Source organism: Channa argus, chromosome 5 (assembly GCF_033026475.1).
Source record: "Channa argus isolate prfri chromosome 5, Channa argus male v1.0, whole genome shotgun sequence".
Classification (NCBI taxonomy): Eukaryota; Metazoa; Chordata; class Actinopteri; order Anabantiformes; family Channidae; genus Channa; species Channa argus.
In genome coordinates, this window is record NC_090201.1 from 7,231,442 (window position 1) to 7,251,789 (window position 20,348).

Genomic DNA, 20,348 nt, shown 5'->3' on the forward strand with positions numbered 1-20,348 from the left:
TACTTCAGTCGAAGTCACGAACACGTTTAACTATTAAAATGTTTACATTATTTATTTATAGGGTATTTGTAGACCAGAACGGCCACGAACGTCTACAAGCAGAACAAACCCAGCTTTGTTGGTTGAGCCGGCTCAGTTCTCCTCCGGTGCAGTCGGGGCGCTGTAGGTAAAGAGCGTATTCTTTAAAGCGTCAGCCATCTGCCGCAGTCAGTTAGCTCCAGCGGGAACGGAAAATGGAGGATTGACCGTCAGAGGAGCGAGGGGACACCAACGGTATTTGTAGCGCATAGGTGGGTAGAATGCAGCAATTTAATGCAGTCGAATCGTAATGTTGATCTTGTGTGGAGTGCCGTGTTTTTATTTTTGTTCCCTTGTAGTGGCGGATCCACTGCTGGCACCCGAGGCAATGTTGGACATAATGCGCCTGATAATAACGTTAGCTGTGGCGTCAACTCTTAAGTTGTGCGCTTCCAAACTACGCCTTTACATTTTATTATGTATTTGCTATTCACAGACGCGTCTTGTAACATAATGGACTTTGAAGCGTTAACAATACATCATTGTCCGTGTCTAGCTACTGGTTAAGTTTACGTTTAGCTCGCCCATGCCCTTAGCGGCTAATGCTATTAGCCAGACGTGCTAGCTACTAGTGCACGTTTTGCAACGACCAGTTTCTCGAAGGGACAGAACGTCAAATGACAAGAAGAAAGTGTGTTAAACCTGCTAAATGCTTGCTTATCGTTAGATAAGGAGCATTCCACTCCAGCATAATGTAACGGTTTGTGGACCGTGTAGGTATTTAATAGCAGTAAACCATCGACAATTGTTGAGCTAACTATTAACTACGGGTTGGGGAACGTTCGTGTGATTTGCGGCCATCATTGGCTGGTTCGGATGTGCAGCGCTGTGTTGTTGAAGCTGTATGATCGGTCCCTCCTGGATTTTGAGATCGCAGCTGTAAATGTAACTAATCTTCCGTGAACTTTGTGTGGCTAATTTTAGAAAAAAAAAATTTTACACACTGCAACTGGCACCAAAGCGGTTGCGAATTCAGGAATTATAGGCCACAACAATCAAAAAGACGGCTACGAAATCCTGGAAGGACTATCCGATCCTTTTCATTGGCCTCAATTGTTCATACCTTAATGTCAAGTCCTAATAATGTTCTGCTACCTCCGATTGCGATAACCTTACACGCGTTTGGTTAATTATCTGCAAGCGATAATTACGGCGTATTGGGTCATAATGTGCAGATGGTTTCACTTATTTGCAGCCGCAATTAACGTAACAATTATCCGCACGGCTTGTTGTCAATATGCTGCAATGTTACTATTGGATCTGTACACGCCAGAAATTTGACTTCATTGCTTTGTTTGAAGGTGTAACGTAAATATACGCTTGTGTTGAATTAAGTCGCCTCAGGCCCCTCCCATCTCCCTTGGCAACAGTTTTCTCCCTTTCACGTGGCATGGAGTCGTGACCACAGGCATGTCATTGGAGGAATCCTGCTTAATCGCCTTCAGATTATTTTTTTCATTCCGTGTTGACGGTGCAGTGTGCAACGCTTGTCGATGGCTCGATTCTAAATTGTATAAATCACCTATAATTGCGTACTAACGGAGTATTAAAACTACCGCGGGTCACTAAGGTTTATGATTTAGTGAGAATTGTCTTCAAACTAGGAAAAAAACATTTCCAAACAGAGTGCACTGGGAATGATTCGGATGTGAAAGGACTTTCCAAGCAAACCGCGAAAAAGATGAACTGTGTGCTGAAAAGAAAGGTCTCTAACTTTATATACCAGTGAAGCAAACTTCAAAGCCAGTTAGCATTATATTGTAGCGATTTAAAAGTATAAAAATCTTATAGTATAAAAGATATTTAGCGGTGTTCCAAGGAAGTAGTAGTAGTAATAATAATGATAATAATAATTAATAATAATGTTTAATATTAATAATAAAGATGAGGGTGTCATTACTGTGAATGCGCCAGATTACAAATGGTGTGTTTTGTTCAATAGTTGGCCATCTAGTTATTACACAATCAGTGGGGCAGTTTAAATAAAAAAACACTACAAAAATAAATAAACACACTTTTTTGTCACATCAGTTCATTTGCCAGTTGCAGTTTGGCAAACATATTTAATTTACAGTGAACATGATTTACTTGTTTTTATTATAATAACCTAGTTCATACTGTTATTGCATATGGTCTATGTGGATCCTAATTTGTTTTCCTCTTTTTGGCAGATTAATTAACCGCGTACCAATACTCATGATTACCGCTGCAAAGCCTTTTTGTTTGACAAGGTGCTCTGTTCCCCATCATTGCTGAATTACAGGTACAGACACTGGCTATATTATGTGTTCCTAAATTAAAGAATAGCTGGACTGTCTAGAGAGTTAATTCTTAAATTTTCATCTGCATTATGTCTTGGATATAATTTAACCTATTGCGATCAACAAGAAGCATTTCCGCTGTTTGCTGGGCTTCAGATGATTTTGTTTTATTTTCTTCATTGTCTGACATTGCCTCAAACATGACATTCTGGTCTGGATCCCCATCTTTAAATTAACAGTAGACATTAAGCACCTGTTTTTAGGTGCAGTCTACAGTGTCATATTCAGCCACTCTTTATTTTTTACTGTGATATGCCCTTACTTGCAGCATTCAGCAGAGTGTATGTAAAGATTATTAAAATAGCACTTCTCAAAAACTATTGATTCAAAGTGCTTCACACAGATTGGGCATCAGTTTACACAAATCATGAGATACTACATATATCAGCTTCCCTTCCATCACTCTCTCACACACAGACTTAACATTAGGAAAATGTGGAAAAAAAGAATATAAATAGAAGTAAAACTAAGATATAGTTTACTTTTTATTCAACCAGCAACCAATGAAGAGGGGTCAGCACTACAGTTTTTTGTTCTCTGCACTTTAGTAAGAAGTCAGGCTGCAGCATGTTGAACCATGTTTGTAAAGCAAACAGTACAGTTACAATTATCAAGGGATAAGGACACATGGCTACAATTATTAGTTGGAAATGTTACAATCATTGTAATATTACTTTCACAATATTAACTAATTGAAATCCAATTGTCACAGTTTGGGGAGAAAGGATTCCAAACAAGTATCTCCAGCAGGGTAAATGGAACGAAAGCAGTATTTTGTGAAATGAAAGCCTGTGCGAACATGAAAGACTAAGTTCACAAAATTATTACTGTTTGACACAAAATGTAAGTCATTTGTATTGTTACATATATGTCCGTTCCCTGAGATTTTAGATGGTTTTGATTAGGCTGAATTGGCAAATGTGAAGTAGTTAAAATTAACTATACCTCTAAATAGCTCTAGGCATCTACAGTGTTGTGTGAGGTTAAATAACTCAATTTGTGGCCACATTTCAAATATCCTTGAAACACTGACTGGAGGACACTATATGCTTCATTGTTTAGAGTGGTCTTAATACTTTTAATGTGTTTGTGTTGCCCTCAATAATTCACTTCTCTACATATGTAGCAGCTACGATATTATTAATGAGTAATTGGGATGTTATAATATGAAAGTGATTTTTGCATAATCTCTATACAGCTTCCATTAAAATAATTACTAGGTATTACGAGTAATTGATGCAGATTTGTTTTTTTTATTTGTTGTTTTTTTATAGGTGTACAAGCATAAACATTTTAAACTTGGAGCAAACCCAGCTTTGGATTATTAATAAAAACATAGTAAGCTTCAGAGTCTGTTATACTTATGAACATTATGAACTGACAAGAGTGACTCATAGTTGGTCTCTTGTGCTTTTCTCTTAACTGTAGACATTCAATTTGAAAAATAGTGATTGACTCCATCATCTATGGAGGAGAATGTGAGCCCTGAGCTCTCTCTAGCTCCTGAGCCAGAGCAGAGCCAGGACCATATGGATAGCTCCTCTCAAGGTACCTTGGATGAGTTTCTTGTCCTCTATCAGTAAGGGGTGGTAATATTTTAGTAATACGCTGTATGTGTATATATGATTAAAAAAAAATAAAATAAATATATATCCAATAATATATACACAAACAACTGATGGGTTCTGTGGTGTTTTGAGTGATTTATACATTTTATTGAAACCAAGTAAGGGGTGTATCCAAATCAAGTACTCCATTTTAAAACTTTCTGATTTTATATTTAAGCTTGATCACAAAACAAATCAGCACTTTATTTGCAGTGTCATTATGTTGCACTCTGAATACATGATTAATATTTTGTCCATGGCTTTTTTGGTCAACAGGTGCTGGAGATGGGAATATTGGGCAAAAGGAGCTGTTACAAACTCAGAGCAAAAATGTGGCCAGAGAGACACTAGAGGAGCCAGATAAATCGTCCACAGCCAACAGTGAAATAAAGAAGACTTGGGGTTTCCGTCGGTCCACTGTCTTAAAAAGAGAAATGCCTGTGGAGGCAGCCACCAACAGCCCTGAAAACCGCTGTCCTGTACGTCGTAGTGGTAGGCAGCCTAAGCGCACTGACAAACTAGAAGAATTTCTCTTGACTGCTAAAAGAGGGTCAAGAAAGTGTGCCCCTCCCATTCTGGAGAGTGGAGATCCTCCTTCACAAACTCCAACTGATGCAGAGACTGCCTCAGAGGCCAGCTTTGATGGTAACGCTGACACCAAGGCTGCAGAGGACAAGGTGGAGTGCCCAGAGAGGAGGACGAGAAGTGGTACAAAAAAGCAGACCCAAAGGAAAGCCCAAGCTGCCAGACAGACCAGACGAAGTGGTAGGGCAACAGTAAAAGATGAAGGAAGCTCTGACAATGAGGAAGAGAGCAGAGATGCTGCCAAGAAGGAAGAGATGCACGATAATGAGGTGAATAAAGAAGAAAAGGCTGATCTTAACCCTGAAGATTTAGAGAACACCACTAAAGCACAGCCTCAGCCAGAGTTGGACTCTGAGAAGAACGAGGTTGCAAAGGAGAAAGATGAACATGGAGAGACAAATGATATGGCAGAAACAGAGGAGACTGATGAGGACAGCACGGACGAGCCTGCAGCAATGCTGGTAAAACGTGGACCAATAAGAATGTATGTCAATAAAAAGAAGGCAGCCAATAGGAACACTAGCCCCATTAAAGCTCCTGCTCCTGCCAGGAAGGAAACTAAGCCTAAATTGTCTCAAGCTACAGGAAAAACTCGCATGTCCCAGAAGCAAGAGGACATGGATGATGAGAATGGGTCTTCGTCTTGTTCCTCTTCATCATCGGTTGAGTCTGATGATGGAGGCTATGACCCCAATGCACTTTACTGCATCTGCCGCCAGAAACACAACAAAAGGTATTTTTGTCTTATTTGTTGGTTGGTTATTTAAATATTTATACTGAAAATGTGTAAATGATGTGTAATGACACTGCTCTCAATTTTACACTAAACTCTGCATAAAGTTGTAATTCTCATTTTTGTTATGGCATAGCTATACAAAAGCTCTTGTCAGCAAAAGAAAATCAGCTAATCTTCTCTTGGCAGTTATGCCTCGATAAAGTGGGTCTACAAATGTATTGTGCTTACTAGGTTCATGATCTGCTGTGACCGCTGTGAGGAATGGTTCCACGGAGACTGTGTGGGTATCACTGAGGCCCGTGGGCGCCTAATGGAGAGAAATGGGGAGGACTACATCTGCCCCAACTGCACTGCTAAGAAAAACCAGGTGGTCAGGCCTGCCACGTCTATCCTCTCAACAAGCACGGACACTGGGAAGCCTGAAGGTGATGTTATTCCTGCTGCTGCTTCTGCTGTGACCTCTTCTTCAAATTCAGAGATGGCCAGTGGATCAGATGCCAGTTCATCAGCTGTTCAAGCCGCACGACCAGAACCTCTGTCTTCCGGTGGAACTGAAGAGAAAGGATCAGAGGACATGGGCATTAAAGGCAGGATAGAGAAGGCAACTAATCCAACTGGCAAAAAGAAGATAAAAATATTTCAGCCGGTAGGTCCTTGCAACTGATCTTAACCTAAAATATTTAATTACTGTGTGTTTAACAGCACACAAGTTATAAAATTGAGTTAGTGCACATATTATTCTGTTGTCCAGTGCTTCGTACTGCATGTCAAGTGTTGTCTCACTAATCCGAATTTCAAAATTGCTATGTTAATTTCAGTTGCATGTTTTCTTCTATAAAGAGTTAATATGGAAATAAAATGTGATTGCATGTCATCACAAAGTAATGTAAAGTGGGATTTGTATTAACTTCCTTCAGTCTGTAATTATAGTACAGTGTATTTTTACACTGTACTATAATTAATTAAATATATAATTAAATAAATATATATGCTGCTGCAGGCATTAATTAAATATCTAATTATTATTATATTTAATAATAAACAAAATATTTGTATATTTTGAGCCTTGTTTTTACACTTATTTCAAAAAGTCTTTGTTTCCATCCGTATCTAATAAAAATAGGTATGAGAATCAAAAACATTTTTTTACCCCTCATTACCTGTTCTATTGTAATTGAATTGGCACAGGCATTGCAGCAGCCAGCTGAACTGAAAGCAGATCAGAAGGTGACATCAAAAGTGGAAAGAAAAGCTGCACCCACCACAGATCAGAAAGCGCTACTAGACACAGAGCAGAAAGTGGCGTCAAATGTAGAGGTGAAAACAACCCCAACACTAGAGGTGCCTGATGAGAAGACTGAGCAGAAGGCTGGGGAAGAGTCTTCACTTCCAAAATGTATTGGGCCTGGTTGTGAGAATAATGCTCAGCCAGACTCTGTGTACTGTGGAAACGACTGTATCCTAAGACATGCTGCAGCAGCCATGAAGTCCATCACTGATGTCAAAGAACCCAAGCAGAAGGACAAGGACAAGGCCAAGGCTCTGAAAACCAAGTCCACACCAAAGGTAACCTGGGCCACCTGAAATGACAAGCTTTGCCTATATTGAAACAAATGTTGATGGCTTTCATCTGCCTTGAATAACCAACATAACATCTCTGTAAATCATATAAATAACAGAAATGGAAGCATGTTCTTAGTTGTGTAGGATTGGTAGTCTGTGTCATAGTCATTTAGATGAGTTTAAACCCATGTTTTGAGCACAGGTGAAAATAAGTTATAAAAGTCTTATTGTTTGATAAATGCTTATTATTAGCATTTTTATAGCACTTGTCACATAAAAAAAAAACTCCTGTTTAATTTAATACAACTGCAGTGTCAAGTTTCATTGCTGTTTATACATCATCTGCCTTTAATGTCACAATGTTACCATATGACTTTCTACTACTCCCAAAAAAAAATTTGAGTTTAACAAGTAATAACCAGAAGCTGCTGTTCTTTGATACGTGCGTGTGTACACACAAGTACTGCCTCCACAAGGAAATGTGGTGAGTGGTGGCCTTAAGATATTGATTGTCAGCTGACCATGATAATCATTGTCTGTTGCTAACTAGCTCAGAAACTGGTTACTTTCAGTGGAATGGGATCTATTGACTGGTCAGCTGATTGCAGCAATGGTATCATCATTCCTGTTGGACCTTAGTATGAACAAAGATGCACCATACAGATTAAACTAAGAAGTGGAGAATGTGTTGAGATACCTAGAGTTACTTAATTTTGTAAGCTAACTTGTGATCAGTTTTTATTTTACTGTTGATATGCTGCTTCTGTCACTTTTACATCTGCATCAGCAAATAGTACTAGTCTTAAAATCCTCCACATTTGTTGCTGTTATAATTGATTGGCCGCTAGTTTAAAATCCTACCTATTAACTGCATTTATACCTGGATTTAAAAGGAATGTATTGTCTTCTTAATCTTAACACTGCAGCTGATTGACACTTCACAAGCTTGGTGAGCAAGAAAATGGAACATAGGAGCTGAATGGATTGTGATATTTTGTTTCAAATAAGTTGTGTGTTCAAGCATACGACTTTCTTTTTTTTTTATTATTATTAATACAGTACTACTGTATGACAAATTCCTTAGTGTTGCAGTTAACACAGGGTAAAATGTACCTGCCAAGAATAATTTACTAGACTCTGTACATTTTCATGGAAATAGGTTTGGGTTTCCAGAAGCTACATTGTGTACAGTGTTGGATGCTGCCAATCCTCAGCGTGGAGCATGCAGAGATGCCATGGATTTTCTTTGTTTATATACAGTTGTTTAAAAATGGAGAGCAGACATGCTAAAAGCAGACAGTTTTTTTTTTTTTTTTAAATATTTTTTAAATTTTAACCCAGGTTTCCTGGCATGTTGTACTTCACGGAGGGATTCCTCTGCTTTTAAAAAGCTGGTGTAGCTTGAGCCAAGCATTTCTGTATATGTGAGCTCACTGAATTCTAAAAGGCCTGAATTTTATTTTATTTATTTTGTTTCCCCTTTCCATCCACCCAGAGAAGCACTGCTGGTGGGAAGAAGACCCAGAAAAAGACCCAGGAGGAGTCAGACAGTGAGGAAGACCACAGTCCTGATCCTGAGGATGATGAGGATGATGAAGATGAGCATGCTGAGGAACATCCACCCCCGCCAACCACTGCATCCTGGTCCAGCGACCATAATTACATTGCAGTAACACCAGAAAAGACTACACCCATATCACCAACAGTGTTAAACAAAAAGTGTATGTATCTCTTTGAAGGTCTTAGGCTGTTGTTGAAACCACATTGCTGTTTCCAATATATATATGTGGCTTTAGTAATGCTAACATAATTTAGCAATGATCCATACATTTGGGTAGGAAGAAAATGAACTCATCTGTGCACTAGATTTAAAAATTTTTGCCAAAGTGTTGTAAGCTTAATCAACGTTAAGGCTTTTCCTCAATTAATTGTTGGCAGCTGTGGCAAAGGTAAGTGTCATCTGTGACTTTAGGTAAGTATCTGGTAATGTAGAATACTTGTTTTGGAAAGGGTTTTATTTAAATTTTTATTTTTTTGTGGTCAAAGTGTAAAACTACTACTCTAGAAATCGTATCATATGTGAACCTTTGTAAAATATGAAACTAATCCACATTATGTCTTCAGTACTATTTCGGTTTGAGCTTGGGGACTTAATATTCTTAGCAGGAATCATGTATTACAAATTTAAAAAAAAAACAAAAAAAAACGGGAACTTATCAGAAAGTATAGGATCCAGTGTCTTTTGCCCCCCTCCCCGGTTCACCTCTAATATGGTCTATAAATAAGGAAACAAACTACTTCTGCATTTTAACTTGTTTTTTCTTATAATGTTGACTGTCTTTTTGGAGTAGCCCCTATGACTACGTCAGAATTAAAATGCAGAAAAGTAGAAGTCAAGTGGTTAGAACCCATAAAGAAGCTTGATTATAGGAAAGATGGAGAGTGATGGATGTGATGAACAGGAAGGTGTGTGTCCGTCTGTGTGTCTTGCTTTATGTGCTTCTGTGGGTCTCTCCACTTTCCGGCTTCAGCTGTTGGTCCTAAAAAGCTCCCTCCCTCCATTTTTCCATCAGGTAGGTGTCTCAGCATTCCCCCATGTTCATGTGGACTAATGAAGCTAAAACAGCTCATATTGAGCTTATGTCAGCTGTAAAAACAACCTCGTAGTAGTGGTGGTGGTGTGGTGGTGTTTTTTCTTTTTCCCCCTAGGGTTACGTTTTTAGGTAACTGACCTTTTCAAGTTTTTTTCATACATAATTATATGATGCATCAATTCTCGTGGGAAAGTGGCTTTAAAATAAAAGGTGATTTAACAGATTTTTGGATGCCTCGATTGATTATGTGAGCAGTGTTTGCTTGCTGTAGGAAAGCCTGATCAGTTCAGCTCAAACAAGCATATACAACTGATTTACCCACATACTCTTGAGATGTGACACTGAAGAGCCCAGCAGATGGTGAACAGCTAAGGAAAATCCTCTGCCAGACTTCTCCATTCACAGTTCAGTGTGGGACCAGGCCACTTGGAGGTACTGCAGTGAAGTTCAGGAAGACCACAGTAGAAGATGAAATGTGAAGACCAGGGCTGAGGGCACAGATTCAGGAGACTCAACTTCAAAGTTTTTCCACACATTTTGTACCAAATGAGATTTGCTATGTTGATTGGAACTTTGGTGGGAATGAAATGTGGACGTTCTCAGTTCATTTAACACAATAGAACTTTTAAAAAGTTTTTGAAGGCACTATAAAGAGTAATTCATTCAATATAAGCATGTGTTTAGATGATGTAGTTTGATCATGTTTAGAAAATCAGTGTGATAGGTGATTGTTGTGTGTCTGACAGGGAAATATAGGTAATTGCTTTGGCTTTCCATAGCACTCTGCTGCTATTTGGATTCATGTGACAACCTTCAGAAAATGGTTGACTGCTTCTAGTGTCAAGAGTTTGCACAACATTGAGGTCAACACATTTTTGAGGACATACAAGTGAGGTTAATGCCTAAACTGTAAAAGTTTAACATAAAACTTAAACATGATGGATGAATCACTAGTATATGAAGATGACAGTTTGCAGAGGGTTCTGATAAGTAGTCAGTGTATTGTCATTTTACTTTCTTTAAATGTGTATATAATTTTTATGTGAATATTGATGGATTTTGAAGAAGCAATCATTGCTGCATAATCACACACTACAGAACCATGAACAAAACTTGATTTAGTGTCTTAGTTTTCAGCTCATTTTTATCAGCTGATAATGTCTGTAGCCAAGGTGTGATCTGAATACATTTTTAGTTGAAGGTCTTTCTCCAATTACCTTTTGTTGCTGTCATTCTGTGGAAGTAGTGTGGAGGTTTCAGTAGGGAGTGATGCAGGTGAGGTGAACAGCATTTAAGCCCACTAGTGGTTGCTGCTGTTTAAGTGAGAACTTAGCATTTGGACTCCCTTTATTTTCAGTGACTGCAGGTCATAAGTTCACAGTAGGAGTTGGCTTAAACTAATCCTCTAGCTTATTATTTTCCATAATGGATTTATTGTTACTAAACATGAGTTATTCACTTCTTATGCGCTATGATTAAGCTCACCAGTTGGTGTCTGGGGAGAAAATCTTTTCTTTTTTTCAAAAGGACCTGCATAAACAGCACTATGTATTGTCCTACTGGTACAAATAAAGCAGGAATTGAACTGCCCAGTTGTCAACTTTGTTTTTATTTTTAAATGATTTATTGAAATGTCTGTAATGTGAAAATGTGAACACTTTTGAGTGAAATATTAAGAGGGTTTCATTATTCATTTCATGTTTACTTCTTTGCTTAACATTTTGGTAGTTGAGTTTTTTCAGTGTTGAAATTGTCATTTTATGGAGTTTCTGTTGTTATAATAGCGGGCTTAATTATACATGCAAAATTATAATCTATACTATTACTAAACTGGTTATGCTGCATTTGTCTTTACATATAGTAAATGGTGGCACCTTTAAAATGTTTCATCTTGTTTTTGATTTCCAGCTCCTTCCAAAGAAGAGAAGCTGAATGAGAAGGAGGAGAAAGAGAAGGAACCAACCCCAACGTCTGAGAAACCTCCAGCATCTACACCAGTCAAAGCAAATAAGAGGCCCCTGACCACAAAAGCAGCAAAGCTTTCCCCAAAAAGCAAGAAGTCTTCTCTTCAGACCACCAGCTCAAAGTCGTCCAAGAAACCTGTCACACCACCAAGTAAAACTGTACCTAAGTCCAAGAAAACAGGCTCAGCCCCTGCCCATGCCCCATCTCCACTCCCTCAAGGTCCAATCCACATCACAGGAGCATTGAGAGTCACCAAGTCCAACTTCACCATTCCTAAGAAGCAACCACAACAAAAGGAGTCTCCGTCCCATAGTCAATCCTCCTCATCCTCCAGAGTCCTGTCACCTCCAGTTTCTAAAACTCACTCAAGCCACTCGTCCTCAAAACCTCCACATCCTGCTGCTTCAGCACCTCCTGTGCCCCATATGCCACCTCCACCCAACAACCAGATGAGACAGAATATCCGCCGCTCGCTCACAGACATAATCTATAAGAGGTGAGTGTCCCAAAAAGTCCAGTTGAATTAGTTACGAAAAAGTCTTCTCTAAACATGTTCAAGAACCAGTTTCTGTTGTATTCCTTATCACCAGGGTGAGTGACAGTGATGATCTGAAAATGAGTGAGAGCGAGGTGGGACGACTGGCAGTTGCCATTGAGAAAGAAATGTTCAACCTCTGTCTTAGCACTGACAGCAAGTACAAGAACAAATACAGGTCGCTTATGTTCAATCTCAAGGATCCTAAAAACAAAGTGAGTCGACACAGGCATGCAAGAAAAGTAGATTTGCATTCGTTTACAGAAATTGTTTTTGTGTTTATTCACGTTTTGTATATTTGAAGGTGTTGCCTACATTTAAAAAATCTTGTGATTCATTTCTTCATATTGAATGTTAAATAACCTTGTGGTATGTTTTCCCAGGGCTTGTTCTACAGAGTTGTGGGCGGTGAGGTTAGTCCCTTCAGACTGGTGAGACTAAGTGCTGAAGAGTTGCTTTCCAAAGAAATATCAGAGTGGAAGAAGCCTGATGTTTCTGAGGTAAATATTACTCAGCTTCACTTAAAAACCATGCGTTCATAAATAAATGTTAAAAATATTGAGCAAAGTTTGACTTAAATGTTTGTGCTTTATTTAAATAAAATTACGCTCATTTATGAATGTTGCCTGCAGGGCCAGTCTCTCGGTACAAGGGCCCATTCAGGGCAGTCCAGATTAGGCAACAGGCAGGATTCCTCCTCTCGTAGTGTGGATATGGAGGATGCTCCACCAACATCTGATGCCGATGTATGTATTCCTGCCACCACTTCATCTACTCGCATGGCTTCTGCTGCAGTAAGTGGTGGCATGCTGTTTCTCTATAGCTTTCACACTTTTGTCACCTTTGCATGAGGGTGTCTGTGCACTCACCGTAAAATCAGTAGCAACAATGCCATAGGTTAGTTATGTTAATAGCTGTCCTGTTCTTCAGTGCAATTCCCTTCATTCTGTAGCTTTATCTTTCTTAATCACTAGTTGGCCCTTAATCTTTGTGTTATATGAGTGCTCGTCCGTTCCAGTCCATTTAAGATTGTTTTCTTTTTTCTCAGGACCAAGATGAGTCTGGCTTGACTCCTTCGCTTTCAGCTCAGTCCTCTGCTGCTGAGGGGAACAGTGGCAGCAGCATGCCAGACATTTTCAGTAGTATGCTCAAAGATACCACTTCAGAACACAGGACTCATTTATTTGACCTCAACTGTAAGATTTGCACAGGTAAATAAGTGGCTGACATAAAGTGAAAGGGTAGCATCCATCCAGTGAATTAAAACATTGTTATTATAAGATTATTACTATTTTGTAATGTTGTCTTCTAGGCCAGAAGATGGAAGATGAGCCAGCAGCTAAGAAAGCCAAACTGACTAAAAAACCTGAAATAAAGCCACCCAGACAAGAGCTGCCCTCATCAAGGGCAGTTGACATCTCACCTGTCGGCCAAACACAGCTCCTGACGACCTACCAGCACCAAGACCCCTTAGCCTACCAACCCTTGGTCTCTCAATCATACCAGTCCACTACAGAGCCTGTGGTCCCTGAATCACAGCCACAACCTTACCAAGAGGACCTCAGTTTGCTGGCAGCTCCAGCTATGGCCCCAATACCTGTTGCCCCAACTGTTTCTTCTGTCAGCATCACCCGCCGAGACCCACGCATGGCCAGACACGGCTCTGGTGTGACTGTCACCTATACTGCTCCAGAGAAACCCAGCAACAATTCAGCAGATTCATTCCCATCTCCCGTTAGTGGTCCAGTGGAGGTTGGACCCAAGACACCACTGCCAATGCCACCAGTTCCGCCACCTCCTGTGGCTGTCTCCAAATCAGCTAAAACAAGGTGCGCAATATATCTGTATGCCCAATAAATTTTGTATTCTGTGTGTGTCTGTGTGGAAATTTTTATATCTTCTTTAAAAGGAAAGTTTTATTTATTTATTTATTTTTGTTTGTTTACAGTACATCTGAACCTCCTCCTGAGGGCGAGACTGCAATCTTCCTTCATGGTCAAGAGAGGATTTGGAAGGGATTTATCAACATGCAGTCGGTGGCTAAGTTTGTGACCAAGGCATACTTGGTTTCAGGATCTTTTGAACACCTGAAGGAGGTTAGTAATTTTATACATTTTTATGTAGTTAAACAATTAGGTTATGACTAAGGAAATGTTGGGGATACATAAGACGCTTTTGTCATTGTTGTGCAGGATTTGCCAGACACCATTCATATTGGGGGAAGAATATCTCCAAATACAGTGTGGGATTATGTGGGGAAGCTGAAAACCTCACTCTCCAAGGTTTGTTTGCACAAAGATTAACTTACAGTTTTTTAGTTCTTGCCTTATTTAACTGGTTTTCGCTCTCTTTTAAACCTTTGCTTACAGGAGCTGTGCCTGATCCGTTTCCATCCAGCCACAGAGGAAGAGGAGGTTGCATATGTCTCTCTCTACTCTTACTTCAGCAGCAGGAAAAGATTTGGTGTGGTGGCTAACAATAACCGCCGCATCAAAGACCTCTATCTTATTCCTCTGGGATCAAAAGACCCATTACCCTCCAAACTGTTGCCATTTGATGGGCCAGGTAAGCGTTTACAGGGATAAACAAATACATCCGTGTCGTTACTAAAATGTTTTTGCATTTCTTTTAATGTTTTCCTGTTCATTTCCTTACGTTTCCTTGTCATACATGAGGTAAGTATACACTGATCGGACATTATGACCAACTGTGCAATTTAATGCAGCCCAATACAGCTTTTAGGTTAACACTCAGTTAAAGGGGAAACTTTTACTGTTTTTATTATTGAGGTGTAAGTAGGTAGTGGAGGCAGTTCTAATGTTTTGGTCACCCTATTTAAAATGAACGAGGTGACCAAAACATTGCTTCTCCTATCTCTGACAGTTTCAACCTAAAAACTGAGAAACTATAACCTTGTAAAAGTCGAATTCACGGCAATGCCACTGTATTGGATTGCATTAAATTGCATAGGTGGTCATAATGTTTTGCCTGATCGGTGTATTTAGTTTCACCATAATTTGAAATCTGTTTTAAATGAGAACAGTTGGAATCATGGGTTTGTACTGTAGGGGGCAGTCACAGTCCTTAATTCTCCTCTTGAAAACACCTCTGTGTATGTAGTAGTTACTGTGTTCTCTGCTTTGTATCTGACTTTGTATCATACATTTCTAATAAAGGAGGTTTGCATCGTAGGTTGGTGCCGTTTTGAGTCCAGTCTCAGCCTGTTGTTTCTTAAGACTAGGCTTGACATAAACATACTTGAATACAGCTGTAATCATTCAATTCATGTGTGGTAACGTATTGGCTCTGCGCTAGTTCACAACACAAGCTTGCTTCTCTAACCTTTAGGCCCAGTAACTTTCTTAAACATGTCCACCTAAATGAAGAATCGGTACCTAAACTGAATTTACAATCAGTGATTGTGCAACACTGTTTACTGTACCACATGGCAATTACAGATGTGAAATGAAATGATGTCTTTTTTAGAGGGTCTTAAACTTCAGAAGTTTTACTGCATATTATGCCTCAGAAATGTATCTGTGTATAGATTTAGATAGTTTTTTCCTTTAATTCATTATGTGGGTTAAGAAATGTTTAATTGTACTTCTGACAAATGTTACAGGCTTACAGGCAAATGAAATTTCAATAGTAACTATATTCTGCACCTGACTCTGGATCAACTAGGACAATATAGTTAACCACCTGCTGTAGTCTTTATTAATGCATTGTTTTATCAACTTTTGGCTGCCAAATATCAACAGTGGATGATATTAGTTTCAGTTTGTATCTTGGTTGTATGTGGCTGATCATTTAGATCTCAGCCACAAATATGGGACTTCTATTAACAAAGGGTTAAGTCCTGTCAGCATTTTGTATTTATTTTTCTATTGTAATTTTTGAAAAATAGTTAAATTTAGGAACAGTTTATGAAGTTTGTTTTTATTGTAAAAGTCAGAAATGCTTTAATACTTTAGTCAAACTATTGTGTTTGACTGTGTTTGACGAATGATATGTGAAATTGTATTTGTTATTTGACAAGTGTTTTCTAAGGTTCTTTTTTTTTTTTTGTCTATGTTGCAGGTCTTGAACCAGCTCGCCCGAACCTCCTCTTGGGGCTGCTGATCTGCCAGAAAGACAGAAAGCGGGCTGGGGCTCCATTAGAAACTGAGGAGAAGCGGCTCAAGACTCAAACCAAAGATGCTGATGACACTGGTCTTCCAAAACTTTCTCCCTCAGTCAGAACAGAAAAAAATACCCGCCAGAGTCTAGAAATCCCGTTTAGCACAACTCCTCCAGGATCACCACCATCCAGCTCCTCTGAGACATCAAGCAGCACTGTGGCAGCCTCCTCAGTCCTTTCCTTCCTGTCATCTGTCAAAACTCCAGCCATATCCAGTACAGCTGGCAAAGACTCCCCATCATCATCCAGCTCTGTTGCTTCCTCTGCACAAAATGCCACTCCTCTTCAGACCATCCTCAACACTCTTTTTGGTAAGAAAAAGCATGACTCAGAAGCCTCTAATTCTCCATCTGATCAAAGTGGGGAACTCTCCATCCCACCTGCTACATTACTAGACCCCATTGTGCAACGCTTTGCCCAGATTTCTAAAGAGAACCCAGAGGAGGAGGATGAGGATGACCGACCATATGATCCAGAAGAGGAGTATGACCCCAGTAGGGGCTACAATGTGCCAAAAAAGCCTGTTGAGGTAGTAAGCAAACAACAGGTCTCCCAGCAGCCAGGGGTGGGAGCAAGTGAAGTTGATGATGTGGCATATGACCCAGAAGATGACTCTATTTTTGAAGATGTCAAACCTTTAGTAGCAGTTAAACCTACAACTGAATGTATAACAGATCCACAAAATAGTCAGGAGTCTTTCCAGCATCAGGGAGAACAGCTAATGCCATCCACAGGGACACCTGGTGCCTCATTGACACCTCCAGACTCACTGTTAACTCAACCTGCCAAATCCCTCTTGGGCAGTAGTCAGCTCCTGCAGCTTGGCAAAAAGGTTGAGGAGTTGGTGAAATCTTCATCGGTTTCTCCGTTAATTAACCAGAGGAGAGATCCTAGGCAAAGCAGGGATCCTCGCCAGGCTGCTGCCAGTAGAAAACCAAGTGATGAGTCCAATGAGAAGGAAGATACATCAGCTTCTTTGTCAGATTCTGCTGTTCCTGCAGAGCCTGTGGTTCAAGAGCAACAGCTGTCTAATGTAGCAGAACTCCCAGATGTCCCACAAAGTCCAGAGACATCATTGCTACAAGAAGTAAAAAGCGAAAAGCTGCCATTCATGGAGTCTGACAAGGCAGAGGTGGCAATTCCTTTATTGGGAGAGGAAGTGGAACCTGACATGGAGGTCAACTACATGGATGACAAAGATGTCAAAAGTGAGGAAGCTGAGCCCATCAAGATTGAAACGGAAACGGACAAGTACAGTATTTGGCCAAACGCTGCAAGTATTTTAAAATCCGGTGAAGACTCAGAGTATGATGAGAATAGCCAAGATACACCCGTCTCAGGCTATTATAATGACCCTGAACACACCTCCACAATAACTTCCACAATTCCTGTACTCACCCAGAGCACAACAGTGGTTGACACTCAGCATCATACAGCACATCGCATGTCAGTGCCAGGCATTGACAAGTATAGACTTCCAACTGAAATTCCTCCACCCTCTAACTTCCCTCCACCCCATCCGATACAGGGACAAAACCTGATCATGAGGCCTCCACCAATGTCTATGCCGCCACCCATGCAAAGTCTTCCTCCGATGTCAGTGCCCCCTCCTATACAGGGACCCCCTCCACCCATCCATGTTCTTCCCCCTGTGCGTGGTCCTCCCCCCATGCAAGGTGACAGCAATCAGCCATATGGACCACCTCCGGCTCCATACCCTCCCTATCAGAACCAGTGGCCTGGCACTCAGCCACCGCCGCAGCAGCAGCATCTTCCTGCACCCCCACCTCAAAATATCATGCCACCCAGGGGACCACCACTGCCATTCCCTCCAATGGCCCAGAGGGGCCCCCCTCCTCAAATATTTGATCCCTCCATTCCCCCTCAGCACATTGGACAACAAGGCCCACCTCCTGCTTTTGATGGACAGAACAGCTTGCCACCACCCAGATTCACTGGTCCCCCACCTCCTTTTAATTTCCCTGCAAACAGAGGTCCTCCTCCACCGTTCACGGGGCCACCTCCTGGTCATTTTGAGAACAGGCTTCCTCCTCCATCTCACTTCCAAGGGGCCAGGGGTCCTCCTCCATCTCAGTATGGTGACCATGGGGCCCAACCTCCCATGGTAGATCAACCTCGAGGTCCTGCAGAACAGTACAACACAGACCCTGCTAATTCTTTCAAGCCAAGTGTGGATCAGAATCCAAACTCTCTCCATATTTTTAAGGACAATCAGGGTCCCATGCCAGGCCCAGCATACCGGGGACTTCCACTTTCCCCGTATGAGGACAAAAGAGGCCCACCTCCTGGTGGAGAGACAAGCAGGCAACATTTCAATCCACATAACCAGTATGGAAGCTCCAGGTCCCACTCACCACCACATCGAGGATCTTTTGATGACCATCGAGGTCCTCCCCCTCAGGATAAGAGGCCCCACCCTTCTCAGCCTTTTGTAGGAACAGAGCGATACCGCTTCGATAGGCACTCAGATGAGGCTAGACCTGTTTGCCACAGTGGGCCACTGCTGCCAACTCCTTCAGAGGCCCCCCTAGGTCCTCCAAGTCGCATTGGAGGTCACAGTCCCGACCTTCATAGGGAAGACCATTGGCGCCGCCACTCTCCTGAAATGAGGAGGAGGAGCAGTACCACCAGAGAGGACTCAGAACCTCGAAGTGGAGATCGCTTCTGTCGCTTTGAAGGTGTGCTCCGTGAACCTGCCTCTGGTCTTCTGCAATCCTCTGAAGAGAAACAGAGGGAGCTGCTTGAAGATCGGAGGAGAGAAAGAGAGCGGGAGATGCCACACACTGTCAGGCCCTCGTGGGAGAGGGGGCAGGGAAAGCATTGGAGCAGAGAGCGAGAGTGGGACAGAGGCAGAGAGAGGAACCGAGATCGAGACCGAAGCAAAGAAAGAGACCGCAGCAGAGGGAGGGAAGGTGAGAGGCACAGGGAGGCAGAAGGAGAACGACATAGGGATCAAGAGACAGACAAAAGGAGAGACCGGGAGAGAGACAGAGAAAAGGAAAGGACCAGAGAAAAAGATTCTGACAGGAGGGACTACGACCGTGACAGAGCGAGAAACCGCGAACGTGACAGAGACCGTGAACGTGATCGTGACCGTGAACGTGAACGTGATCGTGATCGTGACCGTGACCGTGACCGTGACCGTGACAGAGAGCGAGAGCGAGACAGGAGACGGGACAGATCCAGAAGTAGAGAGCGAGACCGGGACCGGGACCGTGGGAAAGACCGGGTCAGAGACAAAGAAAGGGAGAAGGAAAAAGACAGAGACAAAGACAGAGATCGTCGGGACAGGAGCAGAAGCAGAGAGAAGAGAGAGGACAAAAAGGACAGTAAACAGGATGCTTCTAAGGAGAGTGACAAAACTACAGAAAAGGACAAAAACACGTCTTAGTCTCTGTTTATGGACACTACGTTGTGGTCTTGAGAGACTCTTAAAACGTTTTCCACTTGATTTCATCACTGTATATGTGGATGAGCAGTATTTTGTTAAATTTCCACAACTGTTTTCCTCCTTGAAAAGCATGTGGCAATATTTGCATATCTGCGTCAAGATTTCTAAGTTAGTTTTTTCACCTTTTGAAAATTAAAAAACTACGGCCGTTTAAGTTGCTTCTGTACATGATGCATTAAGTAGGCCATTGTGTTCCATTACAGTTACCTTTTTTTCTGTCAAAGTAATGTTTTAAGAAAACAATAATGTAACTGATTAACACACTGTTCACAATATGTAAATATGAATGTATTTGTGTAAATACTGATGTTTTTAATCATACTTTTCTAAGTAGAGAAAATAAAAGCCATATATCTAAGATATTGTGAAGGTAAAGGCAACACTGGTGACACAATTGTGTTTATATGTCCTACAACTTTAAACAAAGTTTCCAGCTATCAACAGTATATACCCCAACAGTGGTTAATGAAATGTCCTGAGTTTGTTTCAGCTCAACCAATTAAACACGTTTGATGATATTTGTGATTATCTTATTGTAAATTATGTACATGATGTGAGGAGTTATGGTTTGCTGAAAAAGTATTGTGAAATGTCTTTGTCAAGATGGCATTCTGGTTCAGCCATAATCGTGACTATGATATGAGTTCTATGCTCAGTTATCCAGTTCAGTTACGGATGGAAAAAGTAAATAACAAAATGGCTGTTTTAAACA

At 41.0% G+C, this 20,348-nt stretch overlaps 1 protein-coding gene across 5 annotated transcripts; it reads left to right on the forward strand.

The window, feature by feature from the left end:
- The first annotated feature begins 131 nt into the window (after nucleotides 1-131).
- LOC137128140 (death-inducer obliterator 1-like) lies at nucleotides 132-20,154 on the forward strand. Of its 5 annotated transcripts, none has more exons than XM_067505917.1 (17): nucleotides 132-290; nucleotides 2,250-2,341; nucleotides 3,828-3,947; nucleotides 4,283-5,324; nucleotides 5,559-5,973; nucleotides 6,516-6,893; nucleotides 8,386-8,611; nucleotides 11,393-11,945; nucleotides 12,040-12,199; nucleotides 12,368-12,484; nucleotides 12,617-12,778; nucleotides 13,033-13,195; nucleotides 13,297-13,813; nucleotides 13,933-14,080; nucleotides 14,177-14,266; nucleotides 14,354-14,549; nucleotides 16,065-20,154. In XM_067505917.1, the coding sequence occupies exons 3-17, from the start codon at nucleotides 3,866-3,868 to the stop codon at nucleotides 19,574-19,576; spliced, it is 7,761 nt and encodes a 2,586-aa protein (XP_067362018.1). In that variant the 5' UTR covers nucleotides 132-290; nucleotides 2,250-2,341; nucleotides 3,828-3,865; the 3' UTR covers nucleotides 19,577-20,154. The 5 variants fall into 5 exon arrangements, with proteins under 5 accessions (XP_067362018.1, XP_067362020.1, XP_067362022.1 ...); XM_067505919.1 differs by having other exon boundaries at nucleotides 12,617-12,730; XM_067505921.1 differs by lacking the exon at nucleotides 3,828-3,947.
- Nucleotides 20,155-20,348: the final 194 nt, after the last annotated feature.